General features: G+C 38.3%; 1 protein-coding gene across 4 annotated transcripts in view; it reads right to left on the reverse strand.

The window, feature by feature from the left end:
* Positions 1-27,350, reverse strand: part of snx24.S (sorting nexin 24 S homeolog) — a 77,222-nt gene that overhangs the window by 36,428 nt on the left and 13,444 nt on the right. For all 4 annotated transcript variants that reach the window (XM_041580422.1, XM_018244286.2, XM_041580423.1 and 1 more), the window contains exons 2-3: positions 8,477-8,560; positions 5,510-5,614 (exon numbers count right to left, since the gene is read on the reverse strand). In XM_041580422.1, coding sequence (XP_041436356.1) covers positions 5,510-5,614; positions 8,477-8,560 — 189 coding nt within the window. The remainder of the gene's footprint in view (positions 1-5,509; positions 5,615-8,476; positions 8,561-27,350) is intronic.

Raw genomic sequence — 27,350 nt, forward strand, 5'->3', positions numbered from 1 at the left:
GCTGAGATTTCTACCTGGAGGGCAAGGTTACTCTGTTGCAATTCCCTCTTGTGGAAATATGGCTCACGTTTACCCACCGTGCGTCAGTATAATTAACAAGGCCAGGGAATTCATATCAGCTAAGTAATTGGAAAGAATTAGCAAGAGAAATATACATTAATCTTTACTAGTTAAGGAGTGTTAATGAAAACGAGCTGCAAGCTCTTGCTTATTAGAGGAATTGATAAACGAAAACTTTTTATTAACCTGTAGATCATAAAAAGACCCAGACTTACTGACTGTGTAGCAGTAGATGCTGAGTCTGTGTCCTCGCAGGTCCTGTACACTAGAGGTGAACTACAGCAGCTTTTCAATGTTATTTACATGTCACTCTAATGGTATGAAAAAAATGCAAAGTGCCTGGTATTTAGCATTAAAGAACCAATTAAGGACATGACGCAAACCCCTCACTGCATGCCCTATGAATTAATGTTCCCTGAATATTCCTTTCCTTATTCCAAGCCAGTGGAGGTTTAAGGTCATCTATTTCTGAAAAAAAGCAAATGGCTCCAACCCATTGTCTGTATTGGTACGGGACCGGTTATCCAGAATGCTTGGGACCTGGGTTTTCCCAGATACGGAGTCTTTCTGTAAATTCCGATCACTATACCCTAAATTTGTTAAAAAAATAAAAAAGTAAACCACAACGGATTGTTTTGCCTCCTATAAGATAATTATATCTTAGGTGGGATCAAGTACAAGGTGCTATTTTATTATAAGGGTGGTGGCACGCGTAGCTATTCGGAGAGATTAGTCGCCCATTGACAAATCTCCTCATCTTCGGGCAACTAATCTCCCCAAAATGCCTTCCCGCAGGCTAGAATGTAAATCGCCGGCGGGATGTCACTCAGATTGCTTTGTTTTTCCGAAGTTACCTCATAAGGCTATTTCAGGCGTCTTCGGAAAAATAATGCGACCGGAGTGCCATTCCGCCGTCCGTTTACATTCTAGCCGGCGGGAAAGCATTTCAGAGAGAATAGCCTCTACTAAAACACTCAAATAGTGTAATTGCTCAAAAATGCCTTGATATCTATTTGGAGTAATTTAGCAATTTGAGTTTTTTAGAAGAGGTTATCCCTACAACAACAAGGCATTTTCTGGCATTTTGTATTTTGTATTTGCATTTTGTAGCTGCGACAAAACGCACTGTGTGACATTACCCTAAAGGAGTGGTGCCCAGTGATTTTGGCTATTTGTTCCAGTTCAGCTGATGGTCCTCAATGCTCAGATTTGAGGGGTGCAGACAGGCATGTTAAGGTACAGGCAAGTGCATACGAGACAGTGCCTCAACTTGCTCATTATGCGCATGACGTCAGATTGTTAGGCGAATAGGTCAGAAGGCCATTATGCACATGCACACTATACAACATGGCCACCTCCCTCCTGGTACAGACCTAGTGCTAATGGGATACTTCAAAATACAAAAGATATAAAAAACTGCCCGCACATCTGGTGGGAGAAACTATTTTAGGGTGACAGGTGCCCTTTAAAGGACAAGGAAACCGCATTTCATTGGGGGAGGGGGTGCCAAAATGTTGGTTGTCTTGAATTTAAATAAAATCACTATGTTTTTTTCCTGGGCAGGAGCTTGTGTTCAGCGTAAACTGGACAAATACAAGAGGTCCTCTGCACTAAACCCATTATCAATATATTAAGGACATTTTTATTAAGAATTCTATTGCTTCATTATACATTTTACAAAGGGATTAAGTCTTACCTGCAACTTACTAGCTGCTTTCAAGGTTAAAACTCCCAAACTTGGCTGCCATTTTATTGGCCACTAGTGGGATCACCTGACTTTAGCTGGGAAGGGTGGGAGCTTCAGAGAAAACTGAACAGACAGTGGGGGGAAACAAAGTCTAATTGCTGCACCAGCATTTTGCTTACCTTTTTTCCCAAAAGTACCAGGCAAACTCATAGAGGCACATTTATCAAGGGTCGAATATAAAAATAAATTTTCTAAACTCGGGTGAATAGGAATCGACACGAAAACTCAAATCTAATTCGATTTGAGTTTTAAAAACTTGATCTGAATGTCAGGAAGGCTGCAAACATCACCAAATTGATCCCTGGACCTCTCCCATTGACTTATACAGAAATTCGGCGGGTTTTAAGCTTGCCATAGACTCAAAGATTCGCTCGTTTGGCGACATAGCCAAACGAATTGATCTTTCCCCGATATGCCACTAACGGCATGGCATGGCTATATCGGGGGTAATTAGAACGTTTGGACGTATGGGTGAACGATCGAATTACGATACGCCAAGGGGCTCCAACGGGTCGGTCGGTTAAAAATCAAACCTTCCCGATCAATATCGTGGGCAGATATCGATCGGGAAGACCCGTCGGAAGCCTCCATACACGGGCAGATAAGCTGTCAAATTGGTCTAACCGATCGATATCGGCAACTTTATCTGCCCGTGTATAGCCACCTTTAGGTGGCAAATAGCCAAATTTGAGTTTGATAAATCTCGAAAATTGAATTCGATTTTTTTTTTAAAACTCCAGTCGAATTTTGATAACTGCCTAGTCTAATTTGACAGTTTTGGCCATAAAAAAAAAGAACTCGAAAATTTTAATTCAAAATTTGAACTCGAAATTCGACCCTTGATAAATCTGCCCCTTATTCTCGCATGTGCAGTTAAGTAAAACTGGAAAGTTTCAGTGCAAGGTAAATGCTGGTACAGCCCAGGCAGGTGCAACTGACCTTGGGAAAAAAGTAATCTTTTCCACCTGGGGGGGGTGCTAAAATTTTGGAACCCCTTAGTGAAATAGGCTTTTCTTGTCCTAAAGACTGCTCAAGCTAATCATATAAACATTCTAAATTCTAAATAACAACCACTTAAAACGAAAGATTCAAACAGCTAGGTAAACTTTAATAGTATTAGAAGCCCATTGGTAAAAGAGAAGGTGCTTTTATAGGTGCTATCTAATCTAAACTCAGGCAGTCGGGTTCCAGAGGTTGCCTGAGACAAGAATTCATCCCACAAACGGAGTCCAGCTGATATACACAATGATGGATTCAAGTTATTAACCGATCAAAAAGAGATGGATGGTTTTCTGCTTTTCGCAATCTACATCATCATCTTGATTCATTTAAAGATATGTGGGGCACTTTACAAACGCAGAATTAGTCGTATAATCTGAAGTGCTGCATCAAGCCCAGATCAATCAATACATTCAGTTGTGTGGGAAAAGAACTGTTAAGTACTTACAACCAGGGCCATTAATATTATTTAACACAGCGCTCAAACTTTTTAATAAGGATCCGCGATTTCTACCGGGATCGGATACCGCTACGGAAAAAAACATTTCACTTTCAATGTCTCCACTTTTAGTGATGTGCTTTTATTTCCTATTATCAAAGAAAATAAAGGAGAAGATGGCTCCGCTGGGAATTCCTATTCCAATTTTGTCTTCTATTTTTTTTCTATTGAAACAGCAGCGCAACGAAAATCAATACACATAATTACAAGAAAAAGTGAATCAAGCTTTTTTTTTATTTTTATAATTTATCAAAGAAGAGAATTGAAAAGACAATGTAATTCTAATCAAATTCTGTGTCTGGATAAAACGAGGGAAGATTTGCTTATAAAGGGATGGGATCCATTTTTAACCAGGACACTTAGGTTTTCTAGACGAAGGATTTTTCTGCAATGTGGAACACCGTGCTTAGAATAAACGAAAAAAATATAAACATTAAAGGGGATCTATAGTCAGAAAAAAGGTGCTGGTTGTGCTTCCAACAAGCCGTTTTCTAATAAAGCCACTCATTATTTCATGCTTAAAATAGCGCCCTCCCATCCTCTCCATAGGTGGGCCAGTAGTGTTGTGTGGGCTGCCCAAATCCAGCGGGTTGGCCGAACTCTGCCTGGGTGCCCTGCCCCCTTCGGTAAAGCCAGAGAGTGTGGTGTCATTGTTTTTAATTATTTGTGTTTGCCCTTAATCTATTTGCACAAAGTATTTGTCTCTATATGCCACACAGGGTTGTAATTCTGTGCAAACTGGGTATTGAATTTATTCAGAAGTCCCCTGTCATTCATATTTATATATTTCATATGAGTATTATTATTATGGGGGAAAAGTGTAAAATACCAGCATGGAGAGGATTTTCAGAAATGTAATTAAAAAACTCTCAGTTTAGCTTGGATTTGCACTTTAGTAGGAGTAGTAGGAGTAGTAGGTAGATTGTAGTAGGAGTAGTAAAAAAAATCGGTTTTCTAGAGGGTTGTCCAATGCAAGATGCTTGTTTTGCTGCAGCCAGAATGTTGGCAATAAAAAAAAAAAATGTAAAATTTACAATTGTAGAATTGTTCAAGCTGCAAGCTCTACAATCACCTGCATACACTATTTTATTTGATTGGTTCTCTGTGGTCAAATTATTTAACATTGGCCTTGCAGTCTAAAATATGCAGATTTTTTTGCTTTGGGGCTTTGACGATTCAGTACTGTACTGCTGTATGTTTTTATACTACACAGATAAGGATTCGCATTTACGTATTAGCTCATGTATTTTTATGTAGAGATTCATGAAACTATACATATTTGATATTGGAGCATCACCTGTATTTTTGTGCATTTAGTTTGTATTGCTACATATTTAGACTTATTTTATTCCAAAAAAAAAACAAAAACCTGAACTAGGAAAAAAAGACAAATCGTTGAGTAAAATAGTATAAAATGTTTTTTGGAGGTTTCTGGCTAATGAGTTTCAAGATAATAGATCCCAAATCTATACAAATGCTTTTAAATGAACAAATATTTTCTCTTACAATAAGGTTTTCTGCTATTTTTCCTCCTGCCCAGGGTGTCCCTTAGGGCAGTGGCACTGGGAAGATTTGGCCCGCGTTTTTTTTAGACGTGACTGCAGGTGACAAATCTCCTGAAAATGCCTTTCCATTGCCGGTAATTGAAATCGCTGGTGGTATGCCCAACTGATTGTTAAATCGCCTGAAGATGCCTCCAGAGGAAACTCCGGGCAACTTGGTGATCAGTTGGACATACCACCAGGAATTACTATTCCCAGCAATGGAGAGGCATTTTCAGGAGATTTATCGACTGCCGCCGTGTCTCAAAAATTGTGGTGACAAATCTTCCCGTGTGCCACTGCCCTTACTATGAATTTTGTTTGTTTTTCTGCTTCATTAGGCATGGGCAAACAAGTGCACAGCTTATATATCATTACTAAGTAGCTGAAAATAAACACCAATTACTTCATTCGCAGGCATATGATAGATACATTTTTTCCAGTGCTCAGGGAGAGTACACTAACTTTTGCCAAGGCATTTTGAGTTTTTAGTACTGCAAGCATTGATTTAGTCTACAGTATTTACATTTATATGGTACCATGAGCAAATCTGCCTGAATTAAAACTACAGCAGCAGTTACATTACAAGACCAATGCAAACTTGTCCCTACACAACTGCCTCTCAGATATCCAGCAATGTTGTTAATGGAATGACCGTCTTACCTGCAAATATGCCTCTAGACCCTGCCGACGTTGCTCCAACACTTTAGGCAGCCAGTTTCTTACATGTTTAGATGGGATCTCTGGAGTTTTAATGCCTTTTTTAAGCTAAAGAGCAAAAAGAAAAACTGTTTTACATGTCAGGTGTCATTAATTTATCCCACGTTATAAACAAGCAAGCTTACACCAGTCAATACACTTAAAAAGTGATATTTTACAATAGATCCGGGTGCTTTATTTAATTCTTAAAATGTTATTTTGGGTTCACCTGCCAAGGCAGAGCCATGTCACTACGGATTCAAATGTGACACCAATAGCTCTATACAGTATGTCTTATCTTCTGGCCAGTGGCATAAGTAGAGTGAGCCAGGCCCCCATGCAAATAAATCTTCAGAGGGCCTGCACTACAATCCCAACTGCCCAACAACTTTCTGCCCACTCCACGCCCCATGGCCCCCAAACCGGAGGTAGGTAAGACAGCGGCTGGATTCCAAATAACTTTAGAAGAAGTAGATCCTGAGGTCTGGGCCCTCCTCAACCACAGGGTCTGTTTCCTCTATAGTTACCCCATCACTTCTGGCCTCTAAAGCCCATGACAAGTCACATAGGAGTTGCTTGTGTTTATTTCTAAGTAGCAAACAGCAGTGAGTCTGCAAGGTTCATAGACACAAAAAGGAATATCACACAGGGCTAATTTACTCACATGATGCATGCTGTATTGCACCAGGGCAATTACCAACAGATGGCAAGTTGGCCCCCATACACGGGCTGATAAAAGCTGCAGCTTATCGGCACGTGTGTAGAGTCCTCGACGGGCTTTCCCTATCGATATCTGGTTGAAAGTCAGCCAGATAACCATAGGGCAACTTTTCGTTGATTCGTTCCCGCAATCCGACCACCCACTTGGCCTCCATTCTGATCCGATCGTTGGGCCCTAGGACCCTCGATCGGATCAGCCTGATATTGCCCATTTCAATGTGGGCATATGGGGGAGAGATCCGTTCGTTTGGTGACATCGCCAAACGAGCAGATCTCCCTGTGTATGACCACCTTTAGCTGAGAACAGTCTACTAAAAATTAAAAACTGAAAGCAAATATATGATTGGCTATTATGGATGACTGCATGATCAATGTGTAATATCTCACTGCTTTACTCGCATCAATAAAGTATGTGTCCAAAAATAATGTTTTTGTGGCAAAACTACACCAGCGTCCAAGTGTTAAGTGACAGCCCAGTAATATTTTACTTATCTATTATTATGTATTATTATTATTATTTAGAAAGACAAAAAAAAACCTAAACACACTTCCTTTCACTTTATTAATGTGTCATGCTTTGAATAGGCCATCAACACAGCTGCTGGAGTTGGTGACAACACATGTGAAAGACAAGTTAGTTACTTCTAAAGTTATTTGGAATTGCACAGGCTACAGAGATGCAACCCACAGACAATGCAGCTGCCCAACAAGACAAAAAACTCTTGCCAAAATTATAAGCAATCAAGCTCTCAACCTGAAAACTAGCCTTATGCCTAGGAGTGTTTGCAACTACATTGTAAATGAAAAAAGCATTTGGTACAGAAAGCCATTACACAGTGTTGGTAAGATTATATAGTGAATAAAGTACCCAGGGCCGGATTTATTCAAGTGGCACCCCAAAGCCAGGGAGGAAGCTTCACACATGCGCACCCCATTCTGTGGTCGTTCGGTCCTAGTGCCAGCTGCACAGACCTAGCGCCTGCCCCTGTGCGCATGATTGCGCTCTTAAATACCGGAGCACCCAGTGCTCCTTAGGATGCGGCAGAGTGTGATGGCGCTCATAATATTTTGCTGCCATATAACCAATATGCTAAATTACTGTTTAGATATTTAAAAAGGGAAGCATTTTATTTAATCTCACAGTATAGTATCTGTGCAGAACATTCCTTCTCTACTGATTTAGCAACGCCTTGGCCTAAGTCATTCTCTATGGGCAACTGCTGGGCAACACAATGTTTATTATCAATGAGAGAGTACTGAGCAGGATGAATGCAGGAGTGATAAGGGACTTGGGGTTAATGCTTCTGCTATAGGGTTTTTGGGGAGGCAGTGGCGCTTCAGTAGGACAGATCACTCCTGCCACACAAGGCTGTCTTATCCATTATGTGGAAGCAGCTGAGATACACTATATGGAGGAGGAACATCCCCAGTACTAAGATTTTTATTTATTTATTAATTTTAAACATGCACATTCTATGCAATGAGTAACCCTGACGAATAGTTGTATGAGGATTAGACAAGTACGGGTATGGGATCCGTTATCTGGAAACCCATTATCCAGAAATCTCCAAATTACAAGACCTGCCCCCATAGACTCCATTTTATCCAAATAATCCACATTTTTAAACATGATTTCCTTTTTCTCTGTAGTAATAATAAAACAGTATTATTATTGGAAGAAAACCAGCATGTAGGGTTTATTTAATGTTTATATGATTTTCTAGTAGACTTAAGGCATGGAAATCCAAATTACAGAAAGATCAGTTATCCGGAAAGCCCCAGGTCCCGAGCATTCTGGATAACAGGTCTAATACCTGTACTGGAAGATTCAACTTTGAGGTGCGCTTAACCAGTCTAAAGTCCAACCCTTTTCTATATCGAGACCCTTTCTTATGTGTTATTAACTGAACTTTTCAGCAGCCTTTGATCTGTGTCTTTGGCTGTATTTGGCTTGGACTTTACCAATAGCTTTGTGTCTTGTTTGTATTCCCAGCTTTTGTCTAATTTTCATCTTTTGTTCTGCAGATATAAACATTAAATATTTTGCATTACCTTTTGATAAAATGATGAATACAGTAGTAACACTTTTCTTTTTCTCATCCGTGGTTTACCTTTTTCATTAATATCATTTCTATATGCGCCTATGGAAGGTTTACACGGTCACTAACACACAAGGAATAAAACATAATACACAGAAGCTGTAATATTTACCTTTTTATGAAGGGCATGGAATTCGCTGTACCGCTTTTCAACAAAATGCCGTCTGCCATTCACCAGTACTTCTATTCTAAACACCTGAAAATATACCAGGAGAAAGCGTTAATTGAAACAATGTAATAAGTGAACAATAATGGAACTTTGCTACTTTGTAACGGTCACAGATTAAATGGGGAAAATGTACTTTATAAAATGCATGGCCTTTCATTTCTTTCTCCTAAAGCAGGGAATGCAATATACAATGCTTCATTAGCAAAGAGACAGTGACTAGCGTAGCTTCACACCCTTCACCAGGTGAATTTTCGCTCAGATGAGCAATCGTTACTCCGCCAATTCACTAAAGTGTGAATTTTACAGAACGTTACGTCTTTCGCCAGAGTTTCCTTTGCCAGCTTAGACCTGACAAACTGATAAAATGAAGCTACATCCTCCTTTAGGGTTTAACACGAGCAGACTCGTTGCGTTGGGATTTAGTCACCTGGCGACTAATCGCCTCTTCTGCGGGGCAACAATCTCCCTGAACTGCCTTCCCCCTGCCTGACGTCTGCTATAATGCCAAAACGCCAGCGCCATTGCACTCGCGGCGCTTTGATTTCCGTAGTCGCCCAAAGTTGCCTCACGAGGAAACTTCGGACATCATATCCGGTATGCCAGAAAGTCACAAAAGTTCAAATAAACGCTGGGTTTTTTTCATATTTTAAAGCGGGATTGCTTTCAAAAGTTCTAGCTATTAAAGATTTTTGTGTTAACATTTTTTCCCCCAACTTTTTGAGGTGTATGTCACATTTGTTTTAGGGTGGGCTCATGTCTAGGGCATTAGAGGATCTGTTTGTTTTTATTTTGCTTCCTTGGACATTTTTAATAATAAATTGCCACTTCAAGCATTTGCACCAACATCTCTAATAAAGACATATATACAACCTATATGTACCGGCCTTTTCAAATTGAGGTAAGCATAAGAGTGCTAACGTAGTTTCGGCAGAAATGAAAGTTAGCGAAAGCTCTGTATGAAATACTCATGCCGACGAATTAACGCTAGCAAAACTTAGCCAGTGTTCAACTGCAGAGACGCAACTTCGCATTTTAGTGAATTAGCGCAGTGATAGCGAATTTACACCTGGCGAATTGGCGCTAAGTGTGGTGGAGTCTACGCTGGCGAAAATTCGCCCTTAAGTAAATTTGCCCCACATAATCCTAGTACAATAAAAGTAAAGGTATGGTATTCCTTATCTGGAAACCCGATATCCAGACAGTTCCTCTGAAATAAAGGAAGGCCATCTCCCATAAATGGGGGGGGGGGGGTGAATAATTCTTATTCTTTAAAGAACTGATTTCCTATTCCTCTATAATAATAAAACAGCACACTGTACTTGATGCTAACTATGTAATGATGATTTTTTAGTATGGGGAGCCAAATTAAGGTAAGATCCCTCATCTGGAAAACTCATGGGTATAGATCCTAAACTCTTATTATTGTATTATTTTGATAACAAAAAGTTAATCTCTGTAATAATCTTCTACAGCCAATTGGCTACAGGCAACAATATATTTAGCCTGTCCAATTAGGGACAGTTGGCAAGTGAGCATCACATATAATAGGAGAGAGTGGTAAAAGTTGGGCAAGATGGTAAGTCTAGAGGGGTTATTTATCAAAGTCCGATCAAATCCGCATGGGTTTTTAAAGCTTATTTATTATTAAATTCTCCGGAAATTTTCTTTGCGGGAAAAAAATCATTTTTTTCTGATTTTTCCCATCTGATTTTCACGTTTTTTTCTGAATTTTCACCCAAAAACTCAGAAAACTTCGGGGTATTGGACAAAACCCAGCGCACATCAAAAAATCATTGGAACTTCTCCCATTGACTTATACCTTGACACGGATTTTCAGATTCTGACTTTTCCATCCTCAGGGTTTAATAAATTCCGAAAAATTTGTGATTTTTTAAAAGTCCAATTTTATATTAAAAAAAAAAACGCAAATTTTTCGTGATTTTTGCATTCGGAGTAAATAACCCCCTAGGTGTGGTGCAACATGCAGAACTGCTGTACTCCAGGCGCTCAGGCCACATATTAATACTGTATGTATCTAATCTAATATAAATCATGTGCTTTGCCCTAGGGCCAGGCTCTAAATACTATACACGTTTCTTACAGCACATTAAAAGAAACTAACATGATACTTCTATATTACACATTGAAATGTTTCTGATAAAAGCCATGGTAATTAAATCCCTGCCATCAGTATTAAAATTCTAAACCTTGCGGAAACCCCACTAAAAGGCACATAAGAAAAAAAGGAAGGGGAGCTCTCAAAACTTCAGAATCCAGTATACTCTATAATAAAAACAAATTCAGTGCACATGACTAAGAAAATACCCACCACAATATTTTCTTTAAGTGCTTCAAGTGCTGCTTACATTGCAAAGAAAACCATATTTAAAAGTCTGATTCAAACAAGTCTAATTCATGCGCTGTCCTATTCTATCACGTTTCAGCTGAGAAAGTGCAGCCTGCTCCCACCTAACAATACCAGGAAATTGGATCACATAACTCAAGGTGCCAAAACAAAGATGGATGAAAAATAAAAACACTGCAAGGAAATTAGATTCCCATTGAATAATGCTATCTTTTAGAAGATAATAACAAAAACAAAAAAATAGAAATGTTTGAATTAATTATTGTAAACAATACCGAAGCGCACCCATGAAATATGAACCGCCTGCAATCAAGAGGAAAAATAGCAGCAAGCGGCGCTTTACTATCCTACCTGCCAGGCAGCGTCACTTAGGGCAAGGCCAGACGTGGCCTTTTTTACGTTGCGTTTTTAAAAAAGCGCGCTAGAGCGTAAATACGCCACTGAAACCACATGCAACCATCAGCATGCGTTTTTTAGCACATAGGTTTCTTTTCCCAACAGCCACTTCTCATTGTTCTCGTTCCCCATAATTCCGCTGGCTAGAAATAGAAAAGCTATTTAAAAATAGAAAAGCTATTTACATGCAAAATGGAGCAGGATTGATCGTCAATACGTAACGTAATTACATCACCGGCCTAATATGCCGTAAAAACGTATATCATTTATCTCACGAGAATTTGGACGCCATATTTAAAATACGCTGCGTATTTAAGTAAAGTGTGGTTTCAAACGTGCAGATCCCATAGAGTCTATTGATTTGGTAGTTTCTTGATGTTTCTGCTAAAAAAAAGCCAATACTAGTGTCCCATGGCGGATTTCGGCTTGCAAGCGCCCCTGTGAGATAGGAATTGTCAGACAGTCCCTAACTGCTGAGCAGGGAAACAATCATACTTATGAACAGCAGGGGGAGCCCCCGCCTTACTTACCAGCCATGCAGAACTCAAGCAGCTTTGTTTATGATGATCCCTAATCAGCCCAGACCACACTGAGCATGTGCACTTAGTCTTAGTCTTGCAAAGATGTTTAACAAAGTTATAAGATGGTGACCCCCTGTAGCCAACTTTGAAAGCATAAATTATTTGTTTGATTAGGCTTGTGGTGCAGTAAGTTCATGTTTATATTTAGTATACAAAATACAGCATTTCTAGCCTTATTCTATTTTAGACTTTACATGCCCTTTAAACCTAAATATCAATAGATACAATAGAGCCCATTAAGGAGAGAAACAAATTCAATACAAATGTTCTTCACTGTGACCCACCACTCGGCATGAATCTCTGTCACTATAAATATTGCATCAGCATTCCTTTATTCTCTTATATGATTGAATGCATATGATAGAAAAAATAGCTGTTCCAAAACCTTTGCCATTGATTTTTCCACCCCAAACAAAGACACTTTCCTAGTTAAAGGATCTATCATAATCTGAACATTTGTATCTTGGCTTTGGCCGGGGAACAATGACTCCAGAGAAATCTGTTGACTTGCAAAATTTAATATGGTTTTAGAAAGATTGAAACAGCTGTCTCAGCCATAATTTAGAAAATGTACCAAACAGCTCCCCGTGGTGAGAAACGGGTTTTTTTTTTATCAATACTGAATGTGTATACTGTATGCTTTAATATGACGACAGATTCATGGGTTTCCCTTATAACTCAGTATTTCAGGAGAAGCGTAAAAAAACACAAAGAAATATGTTTTGCATTAAGAATTTATCTCATGATAACTTGAGCACAATCCGAGGTCAGTGTTTCAGGTTTAACATCCAACCACTAGGCTACGGTATTTATCACTGAACCTTTCATGATGGAAGGCGTTATAATGGAAAATTGATGTAATAAATATTGGCATGTTAAATAAGGGTGCCTGTGTGATTGTTTCCAAGCTATTATAACATCAATATACATTGATAAATATATTTAAACCTTGGTTGTGTCTATTTAATACCCAGCCAGAAGCCTTTTCATTTAATCCTTGTCCTGTCTTCATTTTAATTGTGATTTTAATGCTATCACTTTGCATTACTTATACAATTTGCTTCACTTATGAGCCATGAGATATTAATTGTGCACAGTCACATGGGATAGTTTATTACAATATAATGCAGCCGTTGTGCGCTAAATGATTTTATGATGATTAGGTACAAACAAAGAGTAGTACAGGTATGGGAACCGGTTATCCAAGAGGATCGGGACCTGGGGTTTTCTGGATAACGGATCTTTCCATAATTTGGATCTTCATACCTTAAGGGGCTCATTTACTAATGATCGAAGGGAATTTTCGGGTACTTCGACCATCGACCATCGACCAAATTCGACTTTGATTCGAATTGAAAATACTTTGAATATTCGACCATTTGAAAATCTAAGTACTGTCTCTTTAAAAAACTTCGACTTCGACACCTTAAACCTTAAACCTGCCGAATTGCTATGTTAGCCTATGGGGACCTCCTAGAACCTATAGGCAACATTTGGCTAAGTTTTTGGAAGTCAAAGTTTTTTTCTGTAAAATCAATCGTTCGGTCGATCGATTAAATTGTTCGATTCGAACGATTTAATCAAACTATTTTACTTCGATCGAATATAGCCACATTCGATCAAAAAAAACTTCGACTTCAAAATTCGAACTACTACAATTCGATGGTCGAATTTCAAAGTTTTTTTCACTTCGAAATTTGACCCTTAGTAAATGCCCCTAAAAGTCTACTAGAAAATCATGTAAACATTAAATAAACCCTAGAGGCTGGTTCTGCTTCCAATAAGGATTAATTATATCTTAGTTGGTATCAAGTAAAAGCTACTGTTTTATTATAACAGGGAAAAAGTAAATCAGTTTTAAAAATTTGGATTATTTGGATAAAATGGACTCTATGGGAGACGGCCTTTCTGTAATTTGGAGCTTTCTGGATAATGTGTTTCCGGATAACGGATCCCATTCCTGTATATCAACTATAAAATTACAGAATAATATCTAGGATCAGTGTCGCACTGAGCTGGTGGGACACAGAGAAATAACACAGTGGGCCCTGGGTTTCATGGGCCCCATCGGCCTAGGGTTGCCACCTGTCTGGTATTTTGAAGGCTGATTGCAGTGTCAATCATGGGGAATCCCCATAATTGACACACCGATCGGCCAATCGCCACATCATAGCCCCGCTCCTCAATGTCACTGCCTGCCTCTCCGCATCACGGCCCCGCCCCTCCACATAATGGCCACGCCTCCTGCCCAATCTCTCTCTCCGGGAAAAGGTGGCAACCCTATATTGGCCTCAGGATATTGTCTCAGAATATCACTATCTACATCATACTAAAAGTTATCTCAAAGGTGAACCACCCCTTTAATTAATGTTTACATGATTTTCTAGGAGACTTAAGGAAGAAAGATCCAAATTAAAGAAAGATCTGTTATCCAGAAAACCACAGGTCCTGAGCGTTCTGGATAACAGGTCCCATACCTGTACTACTACTAATAATACCAACAACAATAATAACAATAACAACAATAATAATAATAAAATAAGAAGTATATTATATTATACCCCCTTTTAGTAAAATATTCCCATGGCAAAAGGTAAAACGTAATTGCATTTTTATATATTTTTATATAACCTCCCAAAACACAGCACATTTTATACAGTAGGAAAATGTGGCCAAATGAGCAAGATTGCTTTCTGCCTCTACTACTGCCAAGCGGTTTCAAATACTATAAGTTTTGTAATTATTGCATTCACTTCAATAGATCTTTTCCCATAAGAGCAGCCTACCATATAGTAGCATATTCAGCACAAGGCTTTAAACACAAGCAGATGTACATATTCTGTAGTTACTGTATCAGTCTGCATGTATATCCAGTACAGCCATACGTAGCAACTACACTGTCCTGTTCATTTCAACAACTTCTGTCCCAGCTCAAGACACATATTTACATGAAATCACCCGAAACATATCCACTAGGAGAAGAGGCAGATGCCACTGTATATCAGACCGGCATTTGAGTCTTTTCACAGAGGGTCTAAAACAGTTTTCTTGATCTCTTTCAACCTGAAGTCTTGTCAATATATGGATTGTCTTGCTTTCTAATTCAGTGAAAAATCTAGTTTTCCATTAGTCTCTGCCTTTCTAATTTTCAATACAACCTTACTACATGTAATTATTAAGGGCAGATTAAAGAAAGCAATTACTGAGCTACTGCTTTGTATCTTTAAAGTCTTAATAAACGGGCAGACGTTTGAAGGCTACAGGGAGAAGCAGATAGAAATGTCTACATGACGATGATGGGTTGCTCATATACAGCAAATTACAGTAGAGCAAAGTTAAAAGTTGATAGAGAGAATGGGGATTATAAACAGAATTCCACCTTAATGCCATGAACTATTCACAGCTGTTAAAGCAAATGGCCAGTTTGACATAACCTAAGCCAAACAGTTCAAGCAATTCATACTTAATTCAAAAACTTTTTATCTTTTAAATTGTAAACACTATTAAGCAGTGCCACCTTTGTATTGGTAATCTATTGTATTCTACATGTTATATAGGTATGGGATCCGTTATCTGGAAACCCGTTATCCAGAAAGCTCCGAATTACAGAAAGTCTGTCTCCCATAGACTCAATTATAATAAAATAATCAAACATTATTTCCTTTTTCTCTGTAATAATAAAACAGTACCTTGTACTTGATTCAAACCAAGATAAATTATCGATCCTTATTGGAGGCTATAGCAGCTTATTGTGTTTATTTAATGTTTACATGATTTTCTAGTAGGCTCAAATTACGGAAAGATCCTTTATCTGGAAAACCCAAGGTCCCGAGCATTCTGGATAACAGGTCCCATACCTGTTTATGTTAGATACATACACCAGTTTATATACCAGTAGGGAAATAGACAATATGATATTGATTTTACTGCTGTGAAACTAACATAAGCAATTTATACTAATTTGTTCCTTTTTTTCCAAGGTTACTATAGAATGCTTATGTATCGGAACATCCTGAGTGCTGAAATTTACCTTCTGCATAAACCGAGTGGTCACAGAACTGAACCAAGAATGCAGTATGAATAAGGTAATATGTAAGCGTCTCAGATCCTCTGATTTAAAGAGATACACTCAGTTTCCTTTTTGAGGAACAGGATATACTTAGTTTCATTTTTTGGGTACATTTTCACTTGTGTTTTTGATTTGTTCACATTTGACACTTTTAAAAGAAACACTGTCTATAATTGAAATTCTTGGACACATTTCAAGTGTGGTGAAAGGAAACAATGATGTAAACCATTTGGACACAAAAAGCTGATTTTTTTTTTGGACAAATCGATAAAAAAAAGGATTGGCGTCATTGGGACATAGGATTTGTCCAAAGCGAAATAGATTGGAGTGGAACTGGACATTTATAACACAAATATAACTTATTAATGGACACAGCTGTTAGTTTAGCACTTTCTAATTTTCCCCACCCACAAATTTTCCCCACCCACATCTTACCCTATTTAACACAGAACAGCAGTTTATTTCACAAGCTTGATAAAGGGTCCCATGAGGCCCGAAACGTTGCCATTTTGTTGTCTGCTCAAAATTATGAGCCAATAAATTCACTTTTCTAAACAATCATTTATTCTACAGTGTGCTGCAGTGTATTGGACGATTATTATGATAAACAGGAGAGTCAGTTCTAGCACCTTTCTTATTTGGTTTATGTGAAACAGGTCAAAGTTTGCTCATTACAAACGCACACTTGTATTCACTGTATACAAACATTTTTTAGATAGAGGACTTTAGAGGTGTTTTAATTGCTTCCAACTACATCCAATAAAATCCTCACATGCAAGGCACAGTTTTGCCCCTTTCCAATATGTCCTCTTTCTAGAAGTGACTATATGACAAGCCGTTGCTTTCCAATTGGATGCCAGGAGCCAAACCAGAGGTGGGTTGAGAGCCAAGAGTCTTCTAGTCTGCAAGCAACTCTCTATAAATATTGTAATGGGGGCCAAGCCACTTATTACCTTGGTGCAAGCAGACTCAACCATCATCAGGTAAGGTCATTCTGTGAAATTATTTTGTGTTCTTAAACATTCAGATACGGCTGTAACAGAAAAATCTTTATAGACCTCCAAAGTTTAGGTAACCTGAGCCCTAGTCCCTTTATTTTAATTACATTGAAAGGGAAATAATCATCAGTACAGCAGTTCAGTCTGTTTAGAATAGAAGACAAGAACCATTTCCAATTTTAAATGTGATCTTTTCATAGTAGGATTTCTAATTTTTCAAGCAACAACAAAATGCCCCTTCAATTGGGGTGGATATTTTAAGTCAACAGGGGGTTAAACCATCATTGAATATTAAAAAGACAATAAAAACGGTTCCTTATGAGATCAAGAATGTCAGTAATTGCTAATAAGCATTTTATTGCAGAAATCAGGATTGAACGGATTAATGAGTTATTTACAACTTTACTTCCAGCATTAATAGAGGTGCCAGAGTCCAAAAACCCAACAATTCTTCAACAGTAGCCAGTGTATTAGATGGTAGTCTAAACATCTGCCTCCCTGACATCATGTCATCGTAGCAACAGGGAAACTGTCAGTTGGTCCTCTTTGAGATGTCACCGAGAGGCAATGAGGTTTCCACATTCTGACGTGTGTTTAAATCACTCAATGGCACCTGACAGTAGAGAAAGGGCACAGAAAACGGCCTATTGATCAGCACACAATCATTTGATGGCATGAACAGGGCTGTTGTTTAAGACTGTAGATACCCTGAGGTGAAGACATTTTGAGTGCTCTTACTGAAGTGTTAAATGGCATGCAGCTTCATTATATCATGCCACTAGTATTTATCACATCACACAGATGTCCTGGCTGGTTAAGCAGTGAGCAGAGAAGACAATTTACTTGCACCCAGATCAATTATCAATCAAGTGACGTTCTCATGAAAACTTTTATAGGGTGCCCTGAAAGACACAGCACACGGAGAAGATTTTGAATCTCTGCTACTGGTGAGACATCAGTGGAAAGAAGTTCCTAGGTAGCATTTGTAAAGGACAGCAAACACTAAAAGGATATACATAGAATGTTTTATATAGCAAAATGCAATTAAATTGGTTACATTTGGCTGGTAGAAACAATGTACTGTAAGACTGAGTGCCATTGAAGTACAGACTGTATAGATGATGGAGTATGAAAGCCACTACAGCTACAAAAGCAAGGATGCAAATTTGATTATATTGGCTGGAAAATCACCCTACCGAATCACAGGCGCAAAGCGCCATGGAAAACTTGAGCTTTCGGACTGGTTAAGGCAGGTTTGAGGTACAGGAGTTGCACTGAAACATGTTAAATCATCCAACTCAAGCAAACCTTTTGGCAAATACGCATAAAAAAATGATGAGCGTTTTTTTCTGAGCTTTTGCCCTTTTTCACAGGAAACAAGTTCCTAATTCTGCTTTACAAGAAGTTCCAGTCCCCTAAACTCCCAGTATTTACTTTATTGGTATTTACACACTAGCAAATACCTAGAGTTCATTTGCAATCGGTGTATAAATCAATAATTTATACCCGATTCCAAAGAGATTGCTGTTGACATAACAGTTTCACATCACACAGTGATAAGGTATATAAGTTAATAAAGAAAATAGTGCCTCCATGCCATTGGCATAATGTAGATTATTTTTAAATTTGAAAATTCTAAGTTAGTTTCTCTGAAGAGAAGAATGCCATTGCATTCAGAGGGACAGCATAGACTTTTTGGCTTACCAAATGATGTGACTAAAGACTGTATTATTTTATAAGAGAAGACGCAGAGCCTTTATGACAGGGACAGAGGAACTAGGGAATGGTCTCGCTATTGCTGAAAGCCTGCCTGTAGCACTATGAACACATTAGTGGAGGGACACAACCATATCAAGCTTTTATGGTCACGATAAAGGAAAGCATCATAAGATATCAGAGGAAGGCATTTAAAAAACAAAACGAATTCAGACTTTAGCAGATCTATTCACACTGCTCAGCATAAAGGTTTTTTTTTTTTTAAAAAAAAAATACCCACATACAGGCAGATTCCAAAGGTATTGGTGGCTTTGGGGTAAAGTCAGGGTTGGAGGGGAAATGTCTGCCTAATGATCACTACAGTGGGGACAAATTATAGTGTTTCTTTAATGTACTCCATTAAGTCTAATTTTTATAAAAACCAAGTACCTTGTCTAGAGGGATCTCCTTAGCCCTACATAGCTGGTTGTACCCTAGGTTAAACCAAACAAAGGTCTGCTGTCTCCAGAGCTATAGATCAACATTTTTAAACTGTCAGTATTTTCCAAGTGCAACTGCGGCCCATAAAAGCCTTGGGCAGAGCTTATAAATTGTCCGTTATATTAGCCGGCCATCTGATATAATGAGCAACCTGAAAAACCACACCTACAAACACAGCTAATTGGAGGAGCTCAATCTTCCTAAATAATAACTATTGGAAGAAAAACACAGTCTAGTCCTATATCAGTCCTACAACTGTAGGGCAAAGACTTCAACTGCATTGTTCTTTTAAAAACGTATTCTTTATTGTTGGAAGTTATGGAATAAAAATAAACTTTCTAAGCTCTTCTACGTGATGATTGTGAGTTCTGTAACTTAGCAAAGCCCTACAAGCTATTCTGAGTTTTAGCAGTTCTAAGGCGACTATTTTGGATTGATTTACTGCCCTATAATAAAAATGTTAATTCGATAGCTAAACCTCTTTTCTTGCTGTGCAATGAATTAATAAAGTCCAAGCTCAGGGAAGGTCAAAATTTTTAGGAAAGGTAAAGACATTTCACTATGCCTTTGTGGAATGCTTTAAGATACTGCATCAATGAACTCCTAATAATGGTACCCATGGTGATTTCATGTCCATCTTCCAGTGATAATTACAAGCTGTGGCCACCAGCAACCCATTGATCTGGCATCCAGAAACCCCTTATCCAGAAATATTAAATTACGGGAAGGCCTTCTCCCACAGATTTAATCAAAATTATTTCCTTTTTCTCTATACTTATAAAATGGTACCTAGTACTTGATCCTACCAAAGATATAATTAAGCTTCATTTTAGGGGTACAGTTTTCCTTTAAACTTTAAAGCACAACCAATATTTACCAATTCCTTGACCAGAAGGGGGGGGTACAAATATTTAAGAAAATATTGCCCTTTTAGATCTTTTGCCTTGAACCCCCATTTCATGATGTCTGTGTGCTGCCTCAGAGATCACCTGACCAGAAATACTGCAGCTCTAAACTGTAACAGGAAGAAGTGTTGAAGCAAAAGACACAACTCTGTCTGTTAATTGGCTTATGTGACCTAACATGTATGGTTTGTTGGTATGTTTGTGTGCACAATAAATCATACGATCCCAGGGGGCGGCCCTTGTTTTTTTAAATGGCAATTTTCTATTTATGATTACCCAATGGCACATACTACTAGAAAAGTATTATGAAAATTGTTTATTTACATGAAGCAGGGCTTTACATATGAGCTGTTTTATGCAATATATTTTTATAGAGACCTACATTGTTTGGGGGGTATATTTTAGAAAAACCACTTTAAGTACTTGCATGTATTAGTTAGAAACTGCAGTGCTTGGTCATTATTTTCATGTTCTATTGTAAATGTAACACACTCTCTCAAGTACAAAAAATCTGTTGGGGACCGACTGAGTCTTTTTGAAGTTTTATTCTTTAAGGCAGCATTGCAAGCTGTGTACATTCACACAACTCTTATATCATAAACACAACATTTGCACTGTACCTGTGGCTATAGAATGATGTATCTATTGTTTAATGAATACACTTCTGTTACAAATCTCTTGCGTATGGAACATGTTGGGCCACACTGGGATGATGCTTGAATTTTTACACATCATTACACATAAGTGGAAGGTTCAGAGCAGCAGTAGTTCTCAAGATGTTCTCAGTTTGTACAGATCATACTAGAATCACAATGCTTGCGGTTTGGGAAGCAACTGTGACTAAATAATCCCCAATATCTTTAACAGCTAAAAAAAAAAAAAAAGGAAACACTTTACAGTACTTCAGGCACTAATTAAACAGTCAATAGCCAAACAAGTCAGTACAATAATGATACCAGCAATGTACAATAATGTGTGTATGTGGTTATAACAAGGTTTACAGGATAATGTAAAGCCATTAAGTCTAAGAGACAGTGCAAGGTCAGTGGTGACAGTGACATCTACTGGTGATTCGTCAAAGCAAGTTCATTGTCAATGTGATTTAACAGAACAACTGAACTTTTCTGTATGTAACAGTGAAATATATTGACATCAATAAGCAATCAAAACAAACTGTGCTGATACTGCAGCTGGCTCCAACATAATTTATTTTAATTTTCATTTGTTCCAAATTCTATATAAAGAGGTGACTGCCACTTTAAATAATGACATTTCTTGGCACACAGCTACTAATAAAATGTGCTTTCCTTTCTGCCCACCCACACACCTACAATCAAAGCAAAAAAAAAAAAAATACAAATAAAAAAAACCTAACAAATTGAAAACTCATAAATGGCAGGTGGGAGAAAAAAACATGGGCTTTGGGCCTGAAAGCTCCCTTGCAGTTTCTAGGAATGATTACAAGGAAGAGAATACCTGTTCAAGCTGGGTGGTGAGGGAAAGGCTCTGAGCCTTTAAATCCTACTTCAGGTTCCCAGCATGTAACCAAGGCAGAACCAAAGGAAAGATGTCACACTCCATAACGAAAGCTGGGAATAATGGATAGAATTGGAGCGCATACGTAAAAATGTAGGCATGCACTGAATACCGGATTATGTTGGAGCTGTATCTAATTGTCTGGCCAATGGAAAATGCTGGTTTCCCCCGCACTTATTATTTTGGGGGAATTCTCTAATTTGCTAAACAAGTATTCTGTTCATGATTCGACAATCTGTAGGAAAAGAAGGGCAATGTAAAAAAAATATTATTTAGAGAAGCTCATTTGAACAAAAGACTGCCATACACATGCAGATATTGTTGCTAGATACAAAAGATACCTCCAATACTGGTCGAGAGTTTTGGAAATTTTTATCACTTCGGCTGAAATATACAGAATATTTTTTAAAATCTTCCATATAATTATATTCTATATTTTTATTCTCCTATATATAGTTATTAAAAGGATATAGCCATAAATACTGTATTTTATTATGCTTTTCTCATGTTATATTTGTAGGTGGTTCTTTACTGTCAGGACAGTGAGTTTGTGGAATGCACTGCCGGGTGATGTTGTGATGGCTGATTCTGTTAATGCCTTTAAGAATGGCTTGGATTAGAGTCTTTGTGTTACCCGCAAAAAAAGCGGGTACCCTGCGGAATGAGGGGAGGATTTTCAGGAGCGGGTATAGATACGGGTCTACGGGTAACGGGTCTGCGGGTTGCAGGTCTCATCTAAATTTCTTATACTGTATTATGTAATAGTATAAATATGGGTATATATAATTTATGTGATAGTATAGAGGGGTGTGTGTATGGATGCTGGGTTTTCATTTGGAGGGGTTGAACTTGACTTTGTCTTTTTTTAACCTGATTTAACTATGTAACTATATATTCTAGATGTAAATCACCAGTACAAAATACACGTATACCATAGTCATGTGCTTTTCTTATCTCCTATATCTTTTTGTGTAAACAAATCATAAGGCTGCAGAGTTCCGATATATATATATATTCTCGAATCATTGGGACACGATAGATAATGGTTTTACTTCGATTCAGAGTGCTACACTGTATCCTATTTTAGTGTAGCACTAACCATTAGGACGAAACGTAGGAGTTGTACTCTTTGCTCCTGTGCTTTTTAACCTTCAGTTCTGTTTTTGGGAAAATAATAATAATACTTGTAAATTGAATTACTTGCTATTTCACATTAAAAATAATGATAAAGGTAAGGGACCTGTTATCCAGAATGCTCGGGAACTGGGGTTTTCTGGATAGCGGATCTTTCCATAATTTGGATCTTTACCTTAAGTCTACTAGAAAATCATGTAATCATGAAATAAACCCAAAAGGCTGGTTTTGCTTCCAATAAGGAAGAACTATATTTCAGTTTGGGTCAAGTACAAGGTACTGTTTTATTATTACAGTGAAAAAGGGTAATACTTTTAAAAAATTTTAGAGTATTTGGATAAAATGTAGATTGTAATTTGGAGCTTTCTGTATAACAGGTTTGCTGATAACATATCCCATACCTGTATTATATAACTGATGACCCAAAACAAGTTTGGTTGATTATTGTGACTATTTGCTCTCCTAGAGACTAAAAGAAACCCAGTTTGAAGATTTATTAGTGAGTGTGTGATTTGGATGAACACTTATTTACTTCCCCAGATATTTTTGGAACAATAGCTGAAAGGCTAACGGCAGGTAATAAAGTAAATACATGCAACAAAGCATGGAAGATAGCCTGATACACAGCAGACAATATTTCAGGTCAGAACCTTTCATGAAGTAGTTCAGCTTTTCACTTCCCAGTAATATGTCAACATCTGCGATCAACATCCGCACTCACACATTTGTAAATGAGAAGCAAAACAACAGATGAGATTGTAATTTGGTTTCACTGTGACTAGACTTTGGTTAAAAGGGTTCACTTTTAAATTCACTTTGACTCAGAATATCAGTGTCTGCCTTGAACTCAATCTGCAACTAGTCTTTTAATTTTTTGCACTGATAAAGTGTCCCGTTCAGTGGCGTAACTATAAAGAAAGCAAACCCTGCAGTCGCAGGGTGGCCCGGGGTAAAGGGGGGCCCGGACTGCAGGGTCTGCTTTCTCTATAGCCAACAAGGACACCCCCCCTCCCCAGTCGCTCTCTTACCTGCAGTGGGGAGGCAGAGCCTGTTGGGATAGGGTGCATAGTGTGCGGAGTTTAGGGAAGTGGGTGGAGTCCAGACTGGAAGTGGGCTGAGGTGGGAAGTGGGCAGGAGGATGGGGATCAGAGTGCGCTGGGCACCTCTGAATATTTTTTTGCAGGGGAGACCAGCCCCCACCCCCAATATCACCGGTCCCACCCCCTGCCCATTTTCCGACCCCAGAAAAGGTGGCAACCCTATGTATGTGTGCCCTTGGTTTGTTGGTGTGCACTATGAATCATAGGATCCCAGGGGGTGGCCCTTACTTCTTAAAATAGCAATTTTCTATTTAGGATTACCCAATGGCAAACACTACTAAAAAAGTAAATTTTCACGAAAATGGTTTATTTAGACGAAACAGATGAACTATTTTATGCAATATATTTTTAGAGAGACCTTCTCTATTCAGGGGGATTGTTTTCCTTTAAGAACTAAACTCATTTTTTTCAACAGAATTTACCTGTTGTCTGCTGTGTAATCGGTGCCTTTTCTTCAATTTGAATGGCTACACCCATTGCTTCACAGCAACTTTTTTAGTATAAACTGTAGAAGTATTTCTGAAGGAAACATGCAATTCTTACCAGTGTGGGATAGCAATACAATCTTTTAGAATGAATTAAATTAAACACTTTAATCCCATAATTCCTACATCTTGTTTCCTATTACACAGAGCCGCAACAATGGATTGTGCCACTGAATTGTAACATGGTACAAACAGCTTTCTAGGGAAAACATATATATATTCCCTAAAAAGCTGTTTGAGTGATACTGCTATATATATATATATATATATATATATATATATATATATATATATATATATATATATATATATATATATATATATATATATATAGATGCACGAGTGATAAATAAATAAAAGAGTTTTTTTCAACACGAGAAATTGGAGTGCAGGTCCCTCTATAAGAATTATACAATTTCCATTGACCCAGCAACCACAAACGGATATTGGAGTTAGAGTGCGGGTACCATCTGGGTGCTAATCCAATCAAAAATAGAATATAGATGCAAAGCCGCAGCACTCCAAGGAATTAACACAGATGTATGTGAAACAAAAAACATGATTTATTTAATTCCAACGTTTCAGTTCCGTATCGGTCTTCCCGGATGAAAGTTACAATACGGAACTGAAACGTTGGAATCAAATAAACCTATTTTTTGTTTCACATACATCTGTGTTAAATTCCTTGGAGTGCTACCGCTTTGCATATATATTACCGTACACCCCTCCATTCTGCACTGAAATCAATTTCTCAAAAGAGCAAACAGATTTTTTTTTATATGGGGCTAGACATATTGTCAGTTTCCCAGCTGCCCCCAGTCATGTGACTTGTGCTCTGACAAACTTTATTCTTACTGCTGTACCAGCAGCCTAACAACAGAACAATGGGAAGGTAACCACATAGCAGCTCCCTAACACAAGATAACAACTGCAGTAGATCTAAGAACATCACTCAATAGTAAAATCCAGGTCCCACTGCGACACATTCACTTCCATTGAGTAGGAGAAACAACAGCCTGCCAGAAAGTAGTTCGACCCTAAAGCACTGACTCTTTCTGAAAGCACATGACCATGCAAAATGACTTTTCCAAATTACTGAAAGATCCATTATCTGGAAAACCCCAGGTCCCGAGCATTCTGTATAATAATTTTTTTTCATTCTAGTAATGTGTATGTTCAGTGGTCCTTTAAAGTGTAGGGTATAATGAAGAGCATCTGCTCCACTGCCTGCCCTATGCCTCAGTGAGATAATTACAGAGTTGCTTCAGGAAGCCTCCTGGTCACTTCCCTGCCAACCTTCACAGCGTCAAGAGAATCTAATCCTGTGTGCCCAGAGTCTCTTTGCCAGGGTCAATGCGACTGAGGAGTAAGAAAGTGAAAAACAAAGATGAAATATTAAAAGAATCCATATTGTTTCCACACTACTGCTCAGGCAGCTGACGGCAATTTTCTCCTTGGTCTGCACACGAATAAAGTGGCAAAACTCAGTTTTGCATGAAACCTGCGGAGAGTTCTCTGTTAATGGCAGACAGCATGATCAAAATAACAAGAACTCACGATCAGACAGATTTTAGCCACAGATTTCTGACACATTTTAATGTTCCTTGAATGAAATCACCAGCATTAAAACTCCGGTGCTAATCGATCGATGTCTCTAGAAATCTGCAATGCTCCATCGGAGGCTCAAGCACATCACACAAGCAATCAATTAAGAACATGAAGCAAAAAAAGGATGGTGCAAAGATCAGCTATGTCAATGGAAAAATAATCACAGCTATGACAATACCAAAGGAGAAATGCTCTTAAGCTGGCCATAGATGTAAAGATTTTTAAAAGATCCGATCGTCATCGCGAGACCACGATTATCTCGAAACGATCGTACGAATTGTCCATCAACTAAAAAGACCATTTGCCAGAAAAACAAAGGGGAGCTGCCTGCTTGGCCCTGCAAACATAGATAGTTTGCACTGGGGCCGATAAAGAATTTTTAACCTGGCCGATCAATTTTCGGACAGATGTCGGACGAAAAATCATAAGATGTGCGATCGTTCGAATCCCACTAACCGCACGATAATTTGACGGATTTGTCGGACTTCGACAAAAATTGGTCGTACGCAAAAGAAATCTTTGCGTCTATGGGGAGCTTTACATAGACAGGATAATTAAAGAGGGTGACCGAAAGTTGAGCAACTTTAAATCTAAACATGCTCATTATTCCATGATATTTAATACAGCAGGAATCTCAAACCTGTGGGTCTTCAAATGCAGCTGAAGGTCAACGGATAAAATGTAGATTCAAGCAGGGGACCTTTTTACCCATAAAGAGGATCACCGTACCAGAGGCCTCCCCTTTAGACTAGAAGAAAAGAACTTTCATTTGAAGAAAACGTAGGGGGTTCTTCACAGTGAGGACAGTAAGTTTGTGGTGATGTGGGGCTTGGATGATTTCATGGACATGCAGAATATCAAAAGGCTATTGTGATACTAAAATCTACAGTTAATATATATATTGTTATAAATAGTTTATGAGAGTGTATGGAGCTGTCAATGTGAGTATGTCTATGTGAACATTCATTTTTTTTCCCATTTGGATGGGTTATACTTGATGGTCTTCTCAACTCAACATAACTATGTAATTATTAAATTTGAGATACTTAGCTGTGTATAAACAACCATCCTTATTCACCCTTTGTTGTGACTGTTTGTTGTTACCGATAAGCAAAGTCCATTATGGATGGAGATTATTTGTGCATTGGCAATCTAATTATAGCCCTATTTGGCTAAAAAAAAAAAAAAGAAGAAGCAGACCAGTAGGTGAGAAAATGGATTTTCTAAATGGTTACAGTGTGGTGTATTAGTTGACACAATGCTCAGCTGCAGCAGCTTCAGCCCCCACTGAACATGCTCCATAACTACTCTATAACATAGAGACGGCTACAATTGGGGGCGGCTGGAGTAGGGGTCCCACTGAGGCAATGGTCCATGATCAGTCAGAATTTAACTAGCTATTAAACACTAAATTAAATGGTTTCCAAAATAGGACATAAAAGTG

The sequence above is a fragment of the Xenopus laevis genome, chromosome 1S, assembly GCF_017654675.1.
Source record: "Xenopus laevis strain J_2021 chromosome 1S, Xenopus_laevis_v10.1, whole genome shotgun sequence".
Lineage (NCBI taxonomy): Eukaryota > Metazoa > Chordata > Amphibia > Anura > Pipidae > Xenopus > Xenopus laevis.